Source organism: Scomber scombrus, chromosome 11 (genome assembly GCF_963691925.1).
Source record: "Scomber scombrus chromosome 11, fScoSco1.1, whole genome shotgun sequence".
In the NCBI taxonomy this organism is placed as follows: Eukaryota; Metazoa; Chordata; class Actinopteri; order Scombriformes; family Scombridae; genus Scomber; species Scomber scombrus.
The window spans coordinates 14,181,512-14,202,195 of record NC_084980.1 but is presented as its reverse complement, the minus strand read 5'-3'; the positions used below and the strand labels follow the sequence as shown (position 1 = coordinate 14,202,195).

General features: G+C 41.7%; 1 protein-coding gene across 1 annotated transcript in view; it reads left to right on the top strand.

Annotated features, from left to right (window-relative positions):
• The window catches only part of LOC133990176 (ephrin type-B receptor 1-B), a 166,763-nt gene that overhangs the window by 35,498 nt on the left and 110,581 nt on the right, over positions 1–20,684 (top strand). The window contains exon 2 of the mRNA XM_062428350.1: positions 20,521–20,585. Within this exon, the coding sequence (XP_062284334.1) occupies positions 20,521–20,585 (65 nt within the window). The remainder of the gene's footprint in view (positions 1–20,520; positions 20,586–20,684) is intronic.

The following is a 20,684-nucleotide window of genomic DNA, read 5'->3' as shown; positions in this document are numbered from 1 at the left end:
AGTATCTTGGGCTGCAGCTGGATGACAAACTCAACTGCTCAGAGAACATGGACGCTCTATACAGGAAGGGGCAGAGCTGACTGTATTTCCCAAGGAGACTGGGGTCCTTCAGCATCTGCAGGAGTTGTGTCTTACAAGTTTGTGGTTCTTGTGTTCTTTTGTGTGCTTTGGTGTGCTAGGAAGGCAGCATTAAGAAGAGACATACTATGTGACTGGTGAGCCAGCTCTGTGGTTGGTTTAAACTGGACAGTGGTACAGAGAAGGATCCTATGCAAACTGTTGTCTATCATGGTCAATGACTGTAACCCACTGCATACCACCATAATGAATCAGAGGGGTAAGTTCAGTGGCAGCAGGAGCAGGCTCATTGGACTGACTTAGGAAATCCTTTGTCCCCAGAGCCATTAGGCTCCTCAACTGTTCTCAACAGGCAAGGATGGAAGTTGAGTACTGGGCCTGATGCTCTGCTCTGCTCCTCTTTTGTGCTTACTATGATGGTCACTTTAATTACTGTCTTTGTCACTTTTTGTACTGTCAGTCACTTCATCACTTTGTTTACAGTTTTCATTGCATCTGTTTTCTTTTGCACTGTGGAACTTTTGATCTACTGCATCTACAATCTCCAAATGTATAGGACCTTGTAGTTCAAGTCTTTAGTTTATGTATACAGTGCAGTCACCTTTTAGGCTAATTTATATGGTCATTTTTATTGTTATAGGCTAACTTTATTGTTACAGGTTGATTTGTAATGTACAGGACAACTACTGTTATTGACTATTTTTCATTGTTTCAGGCTAATTTTTATTGTTAAAGCCACATTTTTATTTTTATTGTTACAAGCTAGCTTTTTGTGTGTATTACTAATTTATATTGTGTCTATGTATCACATTGAGTTACTGGATGCTACATTTCCTTCAGGATAAGTATGAATATAGTTGGTTAAATAACTTTATTTGAACTACAAATTACAGGGCCAACTGTATGAATGTTTACCCTGCTGTGAATGTTTGTTTACTTTTTTGTGAAAAAACAATAAACACAAAAAAATTCCTTCAGGATCAAAAAAATAGCTATCTATCCATCCATCCACATACACGTTTACATATTTGTACATGCAGGTCAATAACTACAACTTGTATATAACCCTTGATCTTTTCATGTAATTCTGCTTAAGTGCATGTGCATGCCCAACAGAATGAACAATGAAAAAAACTACAAATCAAGTTCATTGTTTTTACTTTACAATTTTGAAGTACTAGCTCCTGTTTTAACTGAGCCACTCGGGTGCCAGTGGCTGTATTTCTCCAGAGCATGCTCATTACATTTACTATGACATGTGACCTTTTCCTCTGGTAAATGTAACACAGTCCACAGGGGGGAATAGGGAAAACAAGATCGCACATTGTGCACCAGTGAAAAACTGTGAGAAATGAGAATAAAGTGCCAGTGCTGTTTTTCTTATTCCAGCGTTGGGATTTATCACTAGCCAAAATACGCACTTGCTCAAGCTCAGAGAAAACACTTTAACTCTCTCCCCTGCTTATGTATATGTGTGCACACAGTGACACACAGCCTCACACTCCTCCACCCTTTCTCCACATCCTGAGGGGAGAGGTCAGGTTAAGTGCTGTGTGGGGCAGTAGGCCTGTTTTTCCTCTTGGCTGGCACCCTGCCCACGTCAACAGTCCCTCTCTTCAAAAGCCACTAATGCAGGGGCCAGTGCTGACAGTGTTCTGACAATGAGTTACTATCTGCCAGCCATGGCCCCTGTCCGACTGCCGGTCCCTCTGAAAAACAGATCTGTGGCGAGAGCAAAGGTTAATCTAGCAGTGAGGCTCCACTGGCGACTGCCTCCATGGCCATGTGTGACTGAGAATAGGCTAGGAGGAATTAACACTACTGCCTCAGGGAGTGTTGACAGAGGTGTGTGTGTGCGTCTGTCTGCAATATCTGCACTTCTGTGTGTGTGTGTGTGTGTGTGTGTGTGTGTGTGTGTGTGTGTGTGTGTGTGTGTGTGTGTGTGTGTGTGTCTGTCTGTGTCTGTGTCTGTGTGTCTGTTGATGATGGGATGTAAGAAAGGGGCAGACAACGAGGTTTGAGGAGGTTTTGTGTTCACAATCCATTATCTTCAGGGAGGAATCACGCTGGATAAAGGTTGCTTCATGCCATTTCAAAGATATAAGACAAATACCAGCAGACTGTGTAAACATTGCGGTGAAAGTATGCATGCTGTCTCCTTTTTGTCCGCTATATCAATTGCTCTGTCCGCCTGTCCTGCACTATTGTTTTTTTTACCCATCTCTAATTTTTTTCTTATTTCTCTTTGCAACACAATGAAAAGCTACATGCAACAAAGAGGCTCAAGCAACCTGCGTCTTACTTAAGCAGACGTGCCAGTTAGTGTGTGCGTTTGTATGTAGTTTTGTGTGCCTACAATTGACTTGAGTCAGCTAAGGTCAACTTGTTTCATGGCCTCCTGAGGAGAATGCATTTAAACAGGTCTCTCTACCACTGTGCCAGCTGTCTGTTGCTAGTCCAAACAGCTCTATTGGCTAAGCCCCTGTTGCCACATCATGGGCCCCCTGCCTTTTGGCAACATGCTAACTGTTAAGAACTTATTGTTAGTGTGAGCCATCTTTGGGAGCTACAGTGTGCCGTCTCTTCTCTCGCTTTTCATTTGTTGTTCGGTCCAGCACCTGCTTTATTCGTCTTCTGGATGTGCGCGTCCACCACAAACCTTTTTAGTGTGTGCCATCTCCCATGAGTATTACCTGTACCTTAACTGGCAGGAGGGTTTTTATCTCTTAAATGGTCTTGGAAGTGATAGCTGACATTTTCTTTCAGTCCCATCATCACGGGTATCAAATGGAGTGTGTTGTGAAGTGATAGTTATATAGCAGCAGATTATAAATCGTATATTCTCACCTTGGATTTGCCAGATTAGCATATTTGTAGTAGCAATAAGCCATGCATCAGAGTTGGGGATATTTTCAAGGATTTGTGGTTCATAAATCACACAGAAGAAATACCCAATTTTGTGGATTTCTTCAGATTATCTTTGTGCAGATAAAGTGGAAATTGAGGGATAAATAAGGAAAGGGAAAAAAAGAAAGCATCAAGGCGTGCTGGCACTGGCTCATCACAGTCAATTAGCTCTGTGAGGCATCTCCTGGAGATATTTCACTTCAGATAATGCCTTTTCTGTCATCAACCTGTGTGTGCGCACAGTAGCATGCGGCTGTGTGATGTATTCATTTGCGTGCAACTATGAATGTGGGTGTGTGAGAGTCGGTTGCCTGTGCACACACCTGCCAAAATATGTTCATATAGCCCTCCTTGTGAGACGGGGCAGACTGGAGTGCCTGTTTTCCCACTCACAGTGGGTATGCATTTCTTTATCTCCTTTGCCTGTTGTGTTGACTGATGGGTAATATGCTAAATGGGCCCTGTGTTTACCTCACCTGTGCCACCGGCAGGCCTCTCTGTGTGCTGGGCTGTGACAGGGAGCACTAATAATGCTTTAACTGCTCTGCCAAACTTCAATCACATTGACACAAGCTCTGGTGTAGCACACTGTCCTGTTAGAGGAGGTGCTGTCACTGGACAGATGCAAGTGAATTGTGTCCTGGTAGTTACATGGCAAATGTTGACTACATGCTGGAGGTCAGTTAAATGGGCTGTGCAGTAGCAGTACCAGCAGTGTAGATGTGCATTTGTGTGAGTGTGTTTAGCTGTATTCATGTGTCAATGTATGCAGATGCTCAATATGTGTTTGCATATGTGGATGTGTGTGTGCCCGAGTGTTTTTTCTATTTATATGTGTGTGTATCTATAGCAGGGTTAGTGGAGCAGTGAGGCCTTGCAGTGAGTCTCTCTACAGGAGTATGTGATTTATGAGCCTGATGTGAGCACTACTCCCATGCTCCTGCATAATGTCCCCATTAGAGACAGCAGACACTGTGGCTCTGTTCATCATTTAGCCCCAACCACCAGCACACCTGGGGAGAGAAAGAGAGAGAGTGAGAGGGACAGAGACAGGAACAAGAGACAGAGAAAAGGATGGTATAAAGAAAGAGGAGATAGCACAGTGCATTATCTCACCATCAATTATCGCCCTATGCCTTTAAAGAGGCTGTGACCATTTGTGTACAGCAGAACAGAAAAAAAGTGTAAAGATACAGAAAAGGGGACGTGGATGAAAAAGGCAGAGAAGATAACAGTGATATGACTCATACTCTATACCAGCTAGCCACAGCCACCACAGCAATAGCCACGTCCTGTTTCTTCATCTTCTCTGACTCTACTTGTTTTTTTTGTCTACCTATGTTCTCTACGTGCGTTTGTTTTGGTCTGTCAGCCTCATTATGGGGAGCGAGCTGTCAGGGGACACACTGGCTAACAACACCCCTGAGGAGGAGAAAAGAGGAGTAGTAGTGTGTGAAAACTCTCTGGGAGTCATTCCAACACCCATCTACATTAATAACCACATAACCGCAGATAACAAACACTTCATGAAATGGTAGTCATATTTGCTCAGCATACACTTAAGCCTGAACAAAAGTATTCTATGAAATGTACTGTGTATACTGCCAAACATTTGGAAAATTGCCTTTTCTAATGGTGTGGGAACTCTTTGTTCTTGCTACTGTCACACAGTGTCTTTTGTGCTTTATCATATTTATGAAACTACTGTATGTACTGAGTTTATGACCAAAGTTACATTGTGTTTTGTTTTTCAGTCTCTCATGAGTAATGTGTTGTACACAAACTGTTGATACATGGGATTATTTTCTTCCTTAGTCACATATAACAATCTGTAAAACATGAAACTGCATAGTACAGTTGCAACTTTTTCATTAAATTGAAAAAATAAAAAAATAAGCATTCCATCTAAAATGATCGGTTAGAATTCAAAATTAGCACTGCCGGCTGTGTCTTGAACTTCTGCAGGGTTGTCCTTAAAGGATGATTTCACAGATTTCCCTGTGGATTCCTATGATGGTTCGAATGTGGATAACTTGAAATGAATAACATAATCTGTCTTCCCTGTATTAAAATATTCCTCTTCATCCAGCTGCAAAAGCCTTGGAGTTCAATCTACTTTTCTTCATTTTTTGTTTTTGTTTTTTCCTGGTTTCATGATATAATGTTGGAATCAGAGAGACAAGCACTGTGGCCAGAGAGGCTTAGCAGCATTGATCGGTGTCCGGTGTTGGCTGGTGTTGTGTCAGATGGCACACGATAGAGAAAGAATTAAAAACTGTAATAAACTTTGCAGTGCTGAGTTTCTTTTGGATAAACTGTGGATTTTCTGACAACAACCCAGGGAAATTTGAGCTTCAGGTGGACAGAAAAGCTGACTCCAACACAAAAAAACCCTCAAAACAACTAGCTTTACATTACAATGCTACATTGTAGCCGCAGCCAACATAGAGGCGCAGCTGCTGGAGTGGCTTTGTAGTATCAGCCGATGAGGATCGTCAGACAGAATGGAGACTCCTGCATTCCATAAACGCACCATGAGTAGCTTTGGACAGAACTGCATGCAATGCATTTTGGTCGTTTCAGTAAATTGTTGTTTCAAAAGAAACAAAACCAACAAACTGTGATCAATGGCTAATCATGACACAGAGATGACATAAGAGAAGTCATCTTGGATTTAACACCATAAATAAAAAACTGTGGATGAAGGTAAGGCTATTTGCTGACTTTGTAAAATGCAACAGTCTTACGATAACATGTACCTCATCAATGAAGGGAACACAGTTAACTCTACAAAGGAAAAAGCTGTTTAGGTAATTAATTTGAAAGAATTAAAACTAACATACTGTGTTCAAATTTATATTATTGGAAAAATGTCAGCCCCGTGTTCAGTTATTAATTTAGTAGTCGAATCAATATTTGTATGATATCAAGAAAAGTTTTTTGTGGCAACTGCTTCAGAGGGGTTTTCAACCTGTCCTAATTAAAATCCTCATGGTAAATAGCTGTGTTATTGTTGGCATAATAGTGGTCAAATTTAACAGTCATATGGAGGTGTGAGAGAGTCAATCATACGACGCACTTCTTTTTCACACGGAGAGGGAGTCTCAGCAGTGAGCAGTGGTTACTGTACCCTGTTGGGGTATTTATTATTGACATCCATTTGTGTGTGTGTGTGTGTGTGTGTGTGTGTGTGTGTGTGTGTGTGTGTGTGTGTGTGTGTGTGTGTGTGTGTGTGTGTGTGTGTGTGTGTGTGTGTGTGTGTGTGTGTGTGTGTGTGTGAGCTAAAAATGGTCACAGGTATTGATGTTTGCAAAACAAAATAAATGTATGTCTGCATCTTGTGCCAAGGGGCTGTTGAACCTCATGGGTTGGGTTTTAATTTTTCCAAGCATGACAAACAGAGCCTTTCTGCTCTACTTAACATTTGTTAAGGAACCTCCCTTAGGTTCTTTCCCTATCAGTCTCTCTCTTGCCTCTTCCAACAACAATGCAGATCGATGGCAGAGATGATTTTAACACCTGCAGTCATCATTGCTTCTCTGGATCAATAGCTACTTATATACTGTGTATCTAGTTTTTGTCCATTTTTCAGTACACAATTTACATAAAGACTCCAAATTTCATAGGATGAATGGAGTTAACTGCAGGCTGAAAGTACTGCCTGTCTTATAACTATTGTCCAAACATTTTGGCATGCAGAAGTACAGTAAATTCCACCACTGCCCTCCAAACAGCTTCAAATAAATGCAAAGTATTAGATATACTTTCTCCTACACACTACACACCCAAAGGTGCATTTATTCCCTCTAACACAAACACTGCTGCCATTTCCTCTACAAAATATATTAGGTCCTGAAGGGGTGCTGTTCTCTCCAAACACCTGCAAACTACTTGTGTCTCCCGTCAGAGCTATTTAACCCATCAGCAGACACTAACACCTACACACGTACACTGGACAGACACCTGCATCTATTCTAACCTCGTGACACACAACTGGAGGAATAATTTAACAGCCTGGAGCAGCTTTTACAGCGTAAAGTGTAAGCTGCTTGTTTCCTGTATTTACATGTGCATCTGTGGATGTGTGAATGTGTGTATTTCTGAGTGTGCAAAGTGAGCTGCGAGCGGGTGTTTGCTGCCACTGCTCCTTACGTGTGAAGTAAAAGAACAGCTTGAAGTGGGTCGGTGGCACTACATATTTAACGAGGCGTCGCAGTTCTTTAGCTGTGACACTGTAGCGCATTGAGCAGAATGCCGCACTTTGACTCTTTTTGACTCCTGGAGCACAGCTCACATCACACCAGCAACACTCTCATCTGGCGGGTCTGCAGAGTAAAGCGCTGCCTGGAAGCTCTCCACTTACTTCTGGCTGGCAGATCTTTAACTGAGAGGGTAACCACAGGCTGTCTCACTGCATCCAGAAGTTCACCCATATTGTCTCCGTTACATTAGCAATCAATAAAAGGCTCAAAATGGAAGGATAAAAAAAAGAAAAATGGTAAGTGTGTTATGTTGCCTAAAAGCAGACAGCTAGTACTGGCTTAGCTACTGTTGAGAGAGTTGAGAGGGCCAGAGGGATGGCTGATGTTTGCACCACCCACTAGTGTCACTGGACAGCTGTGACATTTGGGGCCTGCGTTCTGGGCCTTAGTTCAAGCACCCGGGCATCACGGGTGCCAAATCAGATGAGGTCAGATAGAGTGTGTATGTATTTGTGTGCTTATTCGTGTGGTTTGTTGGCATGAGATCAAAATTACCCACACCCTTTGTGTGGCAAAACAGACTGAATGTAATGTGTGTGTGAAATGACATTTGCTCTCCCAGAAGAGTTAAGTGAGCAGTGGCTTTGCATTCAGAGTGGTTCAGACAAAGGCAAGTGAGGAGAAGGGCTGTCAATTAATATTCTAAATTTGGTTACATGTAATTGAATTGTAAAAAACAACATTCGATTGTAAGAATAAATATTCCATTGTGAAAAAAGCAGCCGTACCATGGCTGTCTGCCTCACGAGTCCTGGACCACTGCACTGACGGACAGGAAACAGTCACTTTCATTGATTGAAAATGAAACATCGGTCAAGCCTAAAAAAGCAAACACTTCAACAACAACCCAACCTGCCCACAGACAGAGTGATTTGCACTCTGTATACTTCCACACAGGAGGGTAGAGTAAGCTTATAAAATGGTCTTTGAATATATTTTCTAACAGTGTACTGCTATTAATATTGAAATAAACAGTGTCTTTTTCTGTCCACACCTCTGTGGTGCTGAAAAGACACAGCAATAGCTATATTTCACCTGTTTTCTTATTTTTATTCTTAATTTTGTTATTGATAAGAATAATGGTAAATAAAAGCTAGATCAAGTGCTTTGACAGTGATGTATCTGCTGTTTGAAAACCATGAAAACATTTACATTTTTCTTTTTTTTCAAATGCCCCCCCTGGGCACTTGCCCGATGTTATAAATTGATAATATGGTCCAATCGTTAGGGCCACATAACAAGCCGAAATATTTAAGCAACATGGTGCATTTAAATGCAGTTTAAGGCAACATCTAGAGATCAATGTGTTGCTTCATGTGAAGAGGATGTGCTGCCTTCAATCGGCTGGAGAGGAGAAGGAAGCCTAATGCACAGCACATCTGACCATAGGAGCAAGCTTAATTAAAAAAAATACTTCCTGCAGTTGGGTCAGATCTTGGTCTGATCATGTTCACACTGCAAACGGACCATACCAGAGTTTATTTGTAACCAGATCAAGACCACCTCTTCAACAAGGGCCCAGTCTGGTTTTTTTGTTCCCCATTGAAGTGCAACTGCTGTGTTCACATTTGCCTAAACAAATCATACCAAGAGGTTAAACGAACCAGAGTTTGATTCAACCAAAATAAACAAGTGTGAAAGCACCCTAAAAAGCCCCATTTGGAAATACTTTGGATTTTGGTAACCAGAATGAATATCGCCCAACCTGTGTAAAACCTACAAATAATTTGACTAATCATTAAATACAAATCATTCATTTGATCTTGCCTCTCAATTCTCACTCTAACACCAACCACAGCACAGACAGAGAGAGGTCTACAGTCTTTAAATGTTTTACTGTTTAGGACATTGTTTTATATGTTTATTGTAATGCCCAGCAATCTGCAAAAATAGATATTTAAATTATTCGGACCGGTGCAATTCTTTTTTGGGCAATTCTGATAGCCTTAGTGAGGAGAGAGTGAAAGAGATGCAGAGAATTAACAACTGGTTAAAAAAGGGAACACAAGAAAAGAGTGGGAAGGTTGATGCAGGAAATAAAAATGGCAGCATCAAATGGAGGAACATCAAACACAAATTCCTCCTGGGATCCACAAGAATCAGCTCTTATTTCCCATTCTATGGTCTCAACTCCCTAATTCTACAAAAGTACTGAAAAAACAATGAAGAGGGCATGTAATGTTTTCCATTGCAGAATGAGAGACTTCCAGACAAATATACTCAAAAAGGTCTGTCTCGCTCTTACTCCCTCTTTCCCTTCTTCTCTATTGTTATAGATTCTCATTGGAGACCTTATGCTATAAGGTCAGATCTTTTGCTGAAAGTTTTTCTTTAAGCCTCAGGACTATTTTCTATCTCTTATTCCCTCACTGCTGCGTGCAGACTCCAGCAAAGCCCTGGAGGAAAAACAAAGCCCATCTCCAAAAATATATAGACTTCCCCAGGCATGTAAGCATATGCTGCAAGAAGGTGAATTTGGTGTTTGATTTTAATGGAAAGCATTTTGTTTGCTAGGGGGCATTGGAGAGGCCACTGGCATTTTTCTGGAGACAGATAGCGAGGAAAGATGGGGAGAATGAGAAGTGATCACAATGTACGGATGTCTACAGTCGCTATCGCCAGTGGTTTGGCCACACTCGCGGGACGTATTCTATGCCTGTGTTGGTGCATTATTGACATTCATTGGTGTGTGTGTGTGTGTGTGTGTGTGTGTGTGTGTGTGTGTGTGTGTGTGTGTGTGTGTGTGTGTGTGTGTGTGTGTGTGTGTGTGTGTGTGTGTGTGTGTGTGTGTGTGTGTGTGTGTGTGTGTGTGTGTGTGTGTGTGTGTGTGTGTGTGCGTGCGTGCGTGCGTGTGTGTGTGTCGGGTGTAGCTGATCCCAGAAGAACACCTCAGTCGCGGTTAAGGGAGTGAGATCACACTGCGCCCTCCCTCTGACTCACACCGGCTTAGCCAGTACTGTCCCTCTGGTGAAGAGCACACAGCTTGGGAAGACCAAACTGAGGCATCAATTACCTGAATCTCACTACATCTGTCAAGGGAAAACATGACTAAATTGAATAACACTTTCCCAATTGCATGTTGGCATATGTGCTTCCGCAGACAGGAATTTGTGTTTGATGTTCCTCACACACACACTCGTGGAAAACAATCAGTGATCCATCCCAGTGGCATGCTCTCCCAACAGGGTACAGTAACCACTGCTCACTGCTGAGACTCCCTCTCCGTGTGAAAAAGAAGTGCGTCGTATGATTGACTCTCTCACACCTCCATATGACTGTTAAATCGTCTTATATGCACAGTCAATTCAGACTTAGTGCCTCTCCCAAGCCCCATGGGCGCGGGTGATAATTTGACTTTTATTGAAATTCAGCTCCAGTGAGTTCAAGGTGGTTGAAGGTCATTCTTTTACTACCACAGATGAGATGGAAAGAGAGCATGGCATCAAAACCTCAAGGCTCTCTCTCTCCCACGCTCTCTTGTCTGTTTCTCTCTCTGCCAATGGGTGAATTATTCAAGAGCCACAAGTCAATTTTGTAGTGCAACCAAACATGGTTAACAACAGCATTTAATGAGATTTGATATAGTTAGGTGGTGTTTCCTCTACCATTTGAACACAGTCTTTCTTTTTTACTTTTCAGTGGAATATTGCTTGTGCGCCTTGTTCTTTGGTGAGAAACCATAGACTGTAAAAATAAAAAATGGAACTGACTGTAATGCTAGTTGCTAGCTTGGTCAACATGGCGCATTTACAGCTATATGGTTAACTGCGATAATGCCAATGCTAATTTTTACTAGTGAAAAAAAGGCTTAAAACCATTCAAATCTAATGAACTTACCAGAAAAATCCAACTCCTCCTTTGCCCTTTTAGATAGCTAGCTGTAGTGACGGCGACAGCTACAACTATATGAATTTGAGATTTCTCCATGGTTACATTACCTAGCGACTTGTCAATCATAATTTAGCCACGCCATAAAGCATGCTTTCTTTATCATCTATTTTGCTCTAAACGGGACCATAATATACAAAATGAACATCATGGTGTAGAAGAACACTTGAAACTAGCAACGGAGACCATAAAAACATTAAGAAACTTTACTAAAGTAATAAATCATGTGAAAAGTATATTGGAGAGAATTCAGGTTTAAGTCACTTACACATCGGCTTTACTTTTCAATCCCGGAGCCACCCTCTTGGTTGAAACTAGTCGTAGCAGTGGTGAATAAATAGTTGGGATTAAAGGGCAGGATGTATTCATTCATTTTTTTCAGTGTCACATTGCACTGATAAATACTACCCAAAGTTTTGAGTCAGACTCCGAGGGTGTACCAGTGGAGGTGATAGGCGGAGCAACTGGGCTCTGCTGTGTTTAATAGGCGTTGTGAGCATGAATATATCGTGTCTATCTGTGCATGCTCTTCAGAGTGTGTGCATTATGGGACTTTATTTCATCCCTTTATGTGTGTCCTTTTTCTGCTGTTAGCGTGATGCTCATGTCTGTCTTAATGCGAGACAGTTTTGCTTCTGTGTTTTCCTGTTCATAAATATTGCAAATGTCAGTCTTTGTACATACAGGCTGCAGAACAGAAATGGGGTCAGGTGATTTCTTAGAAATGATGTGACTCTTGTGTTCAGCTAAGGTTAGATCCATTTCTGGATAAGATAACACAGGGCGCTGCCACATGATGCCCTCTCCATTGCAGTGTCTCTCCGATTACTCCCTCCATATCTGATCTAGTATCTTTCTTCATAAGAACTGTAGACTCTTCCCTTTTGCTCTCTCTCTCTATCTCACTCCTGTCTTTCTGTCTTCTTCCTCTTTTTCGTTATCTCTTTATCTGTTTCTCTGTTTCCCTCTGGCCTCCGTACAAGTTCCACATATTAGGGGATGGTTATCTCAGTTCAAGTGTGTGACAGTGTGACAGAAAAGGACAACCAGTTCGATCTATTTCTTTGCCCTCCTAACCCTCAGTTGCTATAAAATGCAACCAGGCAAGGCACACTGAGATGCCATCAGAGACACTTGTGCACTGTGCACATATTTGACATTAACGTTATCGATTCTTTTATTTTATCTCTATTTTTTAACTTTATTTTGAGAGCTTTTTCCCCCCGTGTGAGCATGCACATCCTCAGACACACAGGACTGCATTAATGACTATCCTTACTGTCTTAATTAGAGTGAAGGACTGCAGTAGGAAGTAATTGAGCAAGGATTTCCTGGTCTGCTTGAAAAACAAAGATGCTTTAACTCACCCCGGATAGCCTATTAGCTATAGCTTACACTGCTAAATGTCAGCCTCACACAATCCCAAAGTACGGACACAGTTCTTCTCTGACAGTCTACTTGTGTCTCTAGCCAGTAGAAGTGATGATAGGGCCAACTTTAATACGTGAAACTTTAATATGTGAAATGTCAAAGCTACAGTGGATTGACTTTCATTGTTAAGATATTTGGAAAGGTTATATTTCATAGCCATTTTTTCCATGCTAGCTTTCCAAAATAAACACAAAGTTTTCCTATTCTATATTTTGGAGGCAGGGAGAGCGTTTCTTGGTGGAAAAGCTGTGCTGTAAAGTGATATTCATCGGGCCATCATGGTTCACATTGGCTATTCCATATTTTTACTTCGGGGCATTTATCAATAATTTATTTTAGTTCTGTCATTAAAGTGGTCAAATTTCTGTTTGTTTTTATTGGACAGTGGGTATGGGCTGGAGTTGAAAAGAGAATAATGACAGTGAGTGGGTGTGGCTGAATGATTGGGAAGTCAGCCAAAGCCTTGTTCCACAGCCACTGAAGCATTGGGGAGTAGTCTCCCACTCTCTAAATGCTGTTTTGTGAGGTGAGGAGCCTGATAAGAGTTGTAATTACCCAGTTTTACTGCAGCAAATTGCCAGGTTTCTTAAAAGCAGACAGACTGACTGAGGTAATATCAGCAGTAATGAGTATTGTGATGGCTGGGGGAGGCTAATGCTGCTTTCATCTGGATTATTGCTTGGTCACTGCTGCTGGTCTGTTGCTACAAGCAGATCCTGGGCTCATTACTGTGAGGTATGTAGAATAGTTGAATATTGAGTTTCTCGGCTCTACATGTTTGGCAGCCTGCTAAGTATGTGCTGAGTATTAACCATATATATTACCTAAATATTCAGATTTTTCAATATATTTTATGTTACTTTATTAGCACTGATATACAGTACAAATCTTGAACAGCTTGCAAAAATCTGGCCAGGAGCTATGTGTCAGTGATTATGTGTATAATAAATCCACACACTTGTGTCTGTATATGAATATGCCAAAATTAAGAATATGCATATGCCATGTTCATTTTCAGTTCTACAGGATGAGTGTAGGGAAAAAGAAAACCTTAAATGATGCTCTCATAAAGTAAGTGCAGAATTCCCTAAGCGGTGTCATCATAGCCAGACTCACTCCAAAAGACTACATAGAGGGTGATCATATTTCTGCTGTGTGCTTCAGGAGTATAGAGAAAAGGAGACATTTGAAATGGCATATCCTCTGTCAGAACACTGATCACTGTGTTTCATCAGATTATGTTGATATAATTTAACCTTTCATATACTCACTGTTTGACTTAAAAGAGATACTAATATTTTTGAGATTTGCTCAGTTTACATTGGTCTTAGTCTAGCATAAACTCTATAACCTTTCGATTGTGTGGTTTTGCCAGATTTGCTCCTTAATGTCCTCCTCTTTTGTGCAGAAGAGGATGAGGAATCATTAGAAGTCTTACGTAAACTAAGTAATTAGGTTGTTTGTTTTAACTGACACTTATGGGACTAATTCTTTGTTAGATTCACCTGCACATCCAGTCAGTGCTTGTTCTATGTATCTGTGTAATAAGCACAACTGCAGTTCCCACTCTGTGTGCTGCAAGGCTATCATGCATACATGACACTTTAATACAAAACTGTACTTTTGACATTTACATATGCATGACCGCACACGCATACATGAAAATGCATATACATGCTCGCACATAGAGAGTATTTGTGTTAGGTCTATAGTACCTAGGCAATTGCTTGCTATATGCAAGCTTTAGAGGAGGAAGAAACATGAAGTATATATGTCTGCAGTTGACCATTTAAGTTTTTGATGTGAGTGTGTTGAGGATGAGTCCTTTAATTGGAAGCTCAATTCCTTTTGTAAGTAGTACAAGGCTAGAGGGTCACACCAGAGAGCCTTGTGTAGAGCGTTCATCTGCTTTGTCTTGCTTCCCAGACTGATGTGTATAGGGTGCATGATGCAGCCAGAAGGCTGACATGTGTGTATGTGTGTTTTTGGGTGTGTCCCTTCTTCTTCCTACCCTGCATTGGCGGCACATATGAAGAAACATCAAACCCAACTGTACCCTGTCATTAAGAGAATGCAGAGAGAAAGAAAGATAAGGGGAAGGAATGGAAGCGAGAAAGGCAAAAAAACAGACAGGAGGAATAGTGAAGAAGATGAAAGACAGAGGTAAATGGAGAGTGAAGAAAAGTGCAGAGAAGAGGAGGAGATAGGATGTGCTGGGATTAGGGAAAGAGGGGAAAGAGGGAGAGGAGGGATTGATGAGTGCAAGAATAAAGAGGGAGGAGAAGAAGGTAGTGGTAAAGAGAGAGCGAGAGGGGTGGGTGGTGGGGTTATGATGAATTAAAGATGACACTCTCCAGCAGCCTGGTTTCTAAAGATCACTCTGTCTGCTAATGTAATGTTAATGAATGCAAATGATGTGCCTAACCTCTCTCCCCTGACCAGGGGAGGGAAGGGGAGAGAGAGAGCGAGAGGAAAAGAAGAAAGTGAGAGAGGTGCGAAGTGAGGGGTTATGTATAAATGTGCTGTTTTTTGTATTACTCAGATAGCTGAGTGAGTGACTGACCACTAAGATAATGATTAGATGCCTAAGTCTGTTGTTACCAGCCACTGGGTGTACACTCACTGCATGTGTACCTGTCTATGTTTGCCAACCCCGCCTCAGGGTGGGCTCTTGTATTTTCCTGCTTCCCTCCCACAGCAACTCTATTACAAACCGGTAATAGTGGAGAACGAGAGTGTTGGTGCTCACCAAGTGCCGCAAGGTTGAATCATAAGTTTTATGCAACATGACATCCCAGATGTGTGAGGCCAAGGGAATGTCACCTTGCTGTGATGAAAGGATAATTTCATCAGTTTCTGCAGATAGCGCATGTATATTAATTTTCCTATCTTGTGAGGCATTCTTCCCAACATCTGCTGCTGATCTCACTTTTGCTTCTGTCGCTCGCCTCCTCTGCATCTCCTGTCATCTTCCTTGGCTTTCCCTCTTGTCTCTGATAGTGACTTGGTCTTCTTTCATGCAGACATTTTTTTCACTCTGACTGCGAGCCCAGAGCACTGTTTATACATTTGTGTGTGTGTGTGTGTGTGTCCTTGCATGTGTATGATCAGTCATTTGTGAGCCTGTTCATTTAATACTGTCTGTGGCTCAGTGATCTGGTACTTGTGTATCCCATCACTCCACGCTAATGTGTCAGAGGACGGCAGATTATTTTCTGTTCAGTTTTCAAATCAGCCACATTGTCATTTCTGTCTCCAGGGAGACATAGAAGTAACATATTTCTTTTGATGTATTTCTGTTGACTGTTCTGTATCTTCTATTTAAAGCAAAACGCTTCAGTATGAGTGACACAGCTTTAGTGTGGCACAGATTAGAAAAGTGTCTGTGTTCACAAGGATTGTCTTCTCTGTTGAACATTGTGACTCAATCAAAGATATCGCCTCTTTCATATTCTTTTTACCCTGAAGCAGCACTGTGCCAGAAACCTGTTTCCCTGTTTTAAAATCAGCTCAGTGCCCTCACCAGTGTTGAACTTAAGCTGGTCCTACCTTGCAATCCAGTAAATAATAAATAAAGTTTTTTTGTTTTTTTTGTGATTTCCCAGGGTGCCATGACTGAATGTTGTCTGTATTTGTGAGAAATTTACACTCGATTTCTTCAAGAAATACTTAACTCTGTCAAAAATGTTTCTTTTTTATTCATAAATCCCACGAGTGGACGGCTGATTAGTTTTGGAGACGCAGCAGCTTTCACTCTTGTTTGTTTGTCACTTTGTTTTCAGCCCTGTATTAAGATGCCAGGCTCAGCAGGCTACCATGGGGCTTCATCATTGTTAAGTGCTCATTTCAATCCTGCTGATTTCTCCTCTCGCTTTTTCATCTCTGTCTGTCTTTTCCCTATGATATCTCTCTCTCTCTCTTTGTCCTCCCATCTTTATTTCATCTCTGAGAGAAGATAGGCCCTTCTTAAATAATGCTGTTCAAGGCCCTTGGATCTTATTTCAGTTTGTTGCTACTATCACAAAGAAAAGGCCATTTCAGACTAGCATTCAGCATCTGGACATGATTGTCTCATTGAATTACAAAGTGTACCAGCATCCTTGAACAGGAGGACGTAGTGGAGAGGAGGGTGTGGGGGGTGGGCTAAAGGATAGATGAAATTGAAAAGATGTGTTATGGGATGGATGGGAAGGGAAATCTGCAGAGAATTGTCTGCCTTATTGACCAAGGAGCCATGGAGCTTCAGACAGGCGCTTCAGCACATGTTCTATCGACCAACAGCCATACAATCACACAGACAGGCCACAAAGGGGGGAATTACACAGACATGTTGCCATTCTGACTTGCAAACTGTAGAATTAAAGTCATACATAAAAGCTCAAAGATGGTGAAGTGATTGGGCAATCCATCCCTGCTGTACTTTTCTATCTCCCATTCTATAGATGTTCTTCAGCCCAAGTGCTAGCAATATGTAATCATGTGTGTGCATGTGATGTATCATGCGACTGCTTGCTGACGTGTAATTGTGTGAAGAAGGCTGCCTTATCGATCTCTACCACAGGGCCCCATCAATGTTTAATGCAGTCTGTCGCTCTATAATTTCTCTCCCTCCCTCTCTCTATCCCTCTCTCTCTATCAGTGGAAACAGCGTACCATTTGGTATTGATCTATCACTTTCTGCAAATGAGAAGGAGCTGGGACTGGAAACTTTAGGCCTTTGGTTTAGACTCGGTTTTTAGCAGGGCTTGTGACTTCCGTGTTTTTACTTGTACACTGGCAGTGTATCAGCTTGACACAATGAGCCTATCCACATCCGTTGTATTATTTGGAGTAACTAATATTCTGCAATGTAGTCACAATACATCCTCCAGTCTTGCTGCTCTTTGAATCCATTTAAGGCCAGCTACCCTGACACCTACAAGCTATTGTTTTCCAATAGATTTATGAGCCATGGTTACATAGTCAACATTAAGCTCTCTGTGTTAATAATTTTCCCACAGACTGAACTGCTAGTGAACTTGGCTGTCTTTAATTTATTGGAGCTTGCAGGTGGAGCTGACATAGCAGAATGTGAATGCAGGAGAAAACACTCTGAGCTATGCTCCAAACATGAGGGACTACAGCTAGCTGGTGTCTTTCCTTGTCTCCAAAATGACCTGGTAAAACGTGAAAGCAGAGTAACAGGATATGTGGTCAGATACACTTCCAAAAGAACCAGAGCGCCAGGGAAAGGGATGACCAATTGTTATCCATTGAATCAGAAAAAAATAAGTGTCCCAGCTGCTTCAAATGCATTGTTTAAGTTAGAATGGACTAGCAGTCCTTTAGTTAATTTGATCTTTTTTATATATAAACTATCAATTCCTCCGAAATTGAATTGTTATGTAAGCTTTGGTCATAGGACTTACAATTTCAGCAATAAATCAAAATCTGCCTCTTGTAATTTTAAAAGAGCTGGCTTTTCTAATTAATGTAGGTAGCTCATTTGAAAATGAAACTCTTCAAATCCACTTATGATTAAATGGATGAATGGTCCACATAACAGCTCATTTAAAACTCACACACATACACATACACAAGGGACACTTTCCAAATCCCCAGTGCCAGTGGACAGGTGTGTGAGCTGTGGCAGGATGGCTGTGTGAGCTCCACCCCATTGCTAATAACCACTTAGCATACTCCATTTACTCATCTGCTACTCTCATATTCTGCTAATGTTAGACATTAGGTCACATGATGCCACTCATCCACCCCTCCCATGGGTCTTTGACCCTTTTTGTCTCCACCTTCACCATCTTGCGCCTCCCTCCCTCCTCCTTTCCTTTTAAAAGGAAATGGAAAATGGCCTACCAAGTGCCTGTGTGATTTGACTAAAGCTTCTGTGATTTCCCCTGAGAAAGGGTTGGCAGTCCCCACAATGCTGGCTGGCGCAGAGGGCTGTTTCATGCTCCTATCTCCCCAGCTGACAGCAAGCCGTACAGGCAGGCAGGCAGGCTGTAGCTGGCTGGCTGTGGAAACTAGACAAGGCAAGGCTGATCTTAGGGAAATTGAAATACTGTGATGGAAGCTGGGTGTGAACAAGGCTGTCACTGTAGGTGTACACAGAAAATTGCTCTCTGAGTTGGCTGGTGAATGTGAGAGTGTGTGCATGTGCAGCCCATGTCTCTGTGTGTGTATTAACGTGTATATGTGTGAGGGCATGTGTGTGTAGCAGAATTACCTAGGCTAATTGGTTTCATGTCTGAGGACAGTTCCTCCCAGTAAGTGGAGATTGAGAATGAAAGACCTCATTCCTTCCCACGGATGGCTTGTCACTCATCCTCAGTGTACTTCTCTTTAAGCAAGACCACTTGAACTGCGGATGACGGGCTTCGAGTGCTCCATCATTTGGAATGATTTCTAAATCACTGCAAGTTCAGTGAGATTCCACATAAGCAACAGCTGCGGGTGTGTGCTTCCTGTGGAGGAGTAGGTACAGGGAGGTTGTAGAGGGCTGAAACCTCTTCTTGAACAAGAGCAGCGTCTGCTTGCTGCATCTTTGCATTTAATCAGAGTGAGATTGCTCCCGCATCAACAATATGTGTGGATGTCGCTAGCCAACCGTTTTCTCTGATAGTGGATGATGTCCAAACCAAAGACACAACAACTGAAATTCCTCTGAAAATTCCCACACGCTATGCTTATCTGATTATCGCCCAGACATACCATTCACTCTTCTGTCTCCCAATTTTTATCTGTTTAACGCTCATCAAACAACTGAGGGCATGTTGTGGCTTGGGGATGTCAAAAAATGTTAACTGTGCCTAGTCTCATTAAGATTGAGGGTTTAGGCTGGAGAATACAATCTCTGTTACAGGATAAATTATTAATATATCATCACACTGCTAAGGCCAACATGTCACCTAGTCCATCATTCTATAAATGTGTATGTGTGTGTGAGAGAGAGAGACAGCAGAGGACAGTGTATTATGATGCCATATGTCTCTCTTCTTTCCTGAAGGTATGTCGGGTTTCCAGATTTCAGTGTGCCAACAAGGCAGATATTAATCAAAACAGGGCCAGTAAACTTCTTGAGTGCACTGCCAGACTTCTTTGTCTAAAGTGTGTTAGCGAGAGGCAAGAAAGAGATAGAAAGAGAAAGAGATCTTTGTAATCTTTGTGTTCTTATATTTCTCAGATATGGGCCAGAAATGACAGCTTGTGTAAGAACTGTAATAAGTTCAAAATGGGATCAATTTGAATGTTAGCTGAATTGCTACTGTTTTTCTAAGGTTGTAAGTTTTAGTGTCTCATTTATGTTTGCAACCAGTGTACCATATAGCTATCCATTTGGGGATTGTGTGCAGTTGTTCAGACATACAGTGGAAAAAAATAAATTATCCTATATGTATATTCATAAATGTGCGTTGAGAAAACCTGACAGACAAGCAAGATCCGCAAATTTTAGGGCTACATTCACTCTAGTAGTGAACAAACTAGACTGTCTCCCTCTGAATTTTGGCTAAACAATGTGACAAAGTTCAGCACAGAGACTCACAAACACAAAAATATCCACACATTTTTCCACAAATGAGTGCATATCATGTGAATACATGCACACACACGAGCACAAACAAATGCAGGATGCTCATGCTGTAGTTTCATTCTCGCACAGAGAGGACACAATACAAAGCTCAGCATTTAACAGCATGACAGAGGCTTTGACATTCCTTCCAGCAAAGTGCCAAGGTTTTGTTTCCATGTCTCTTGTCTTAACAGAAGCCTAGCAGAGATGGATGAAATGCTGTGAAGGATTCATCTCCTTTCTGTTCGTCAGTGGTAGTGTCAAGTGATCACTGGGGCTTGAATGCAGTTCAACTCTGTGGGATGATACTCAAAATAGCTTTTTTTGAGGCTAACCACTGTTTCTCTCTCGCTTTCTCTCTACCTTTCCTTTCTTCATTCTCTGCTGCAGAAACCGTGATGGACACTCGGGTGGCGACAGCTGAACTTGGCTGGACAGCATATCCTAATTCTGGGGTGAGTCAATGATTGCCAACACAAAATGTTTTCAGAAGTTTTTCTTTCTGTTTGGAGGATAATAACTTAGTAGTGAGATATGTAACATGAAACACACTG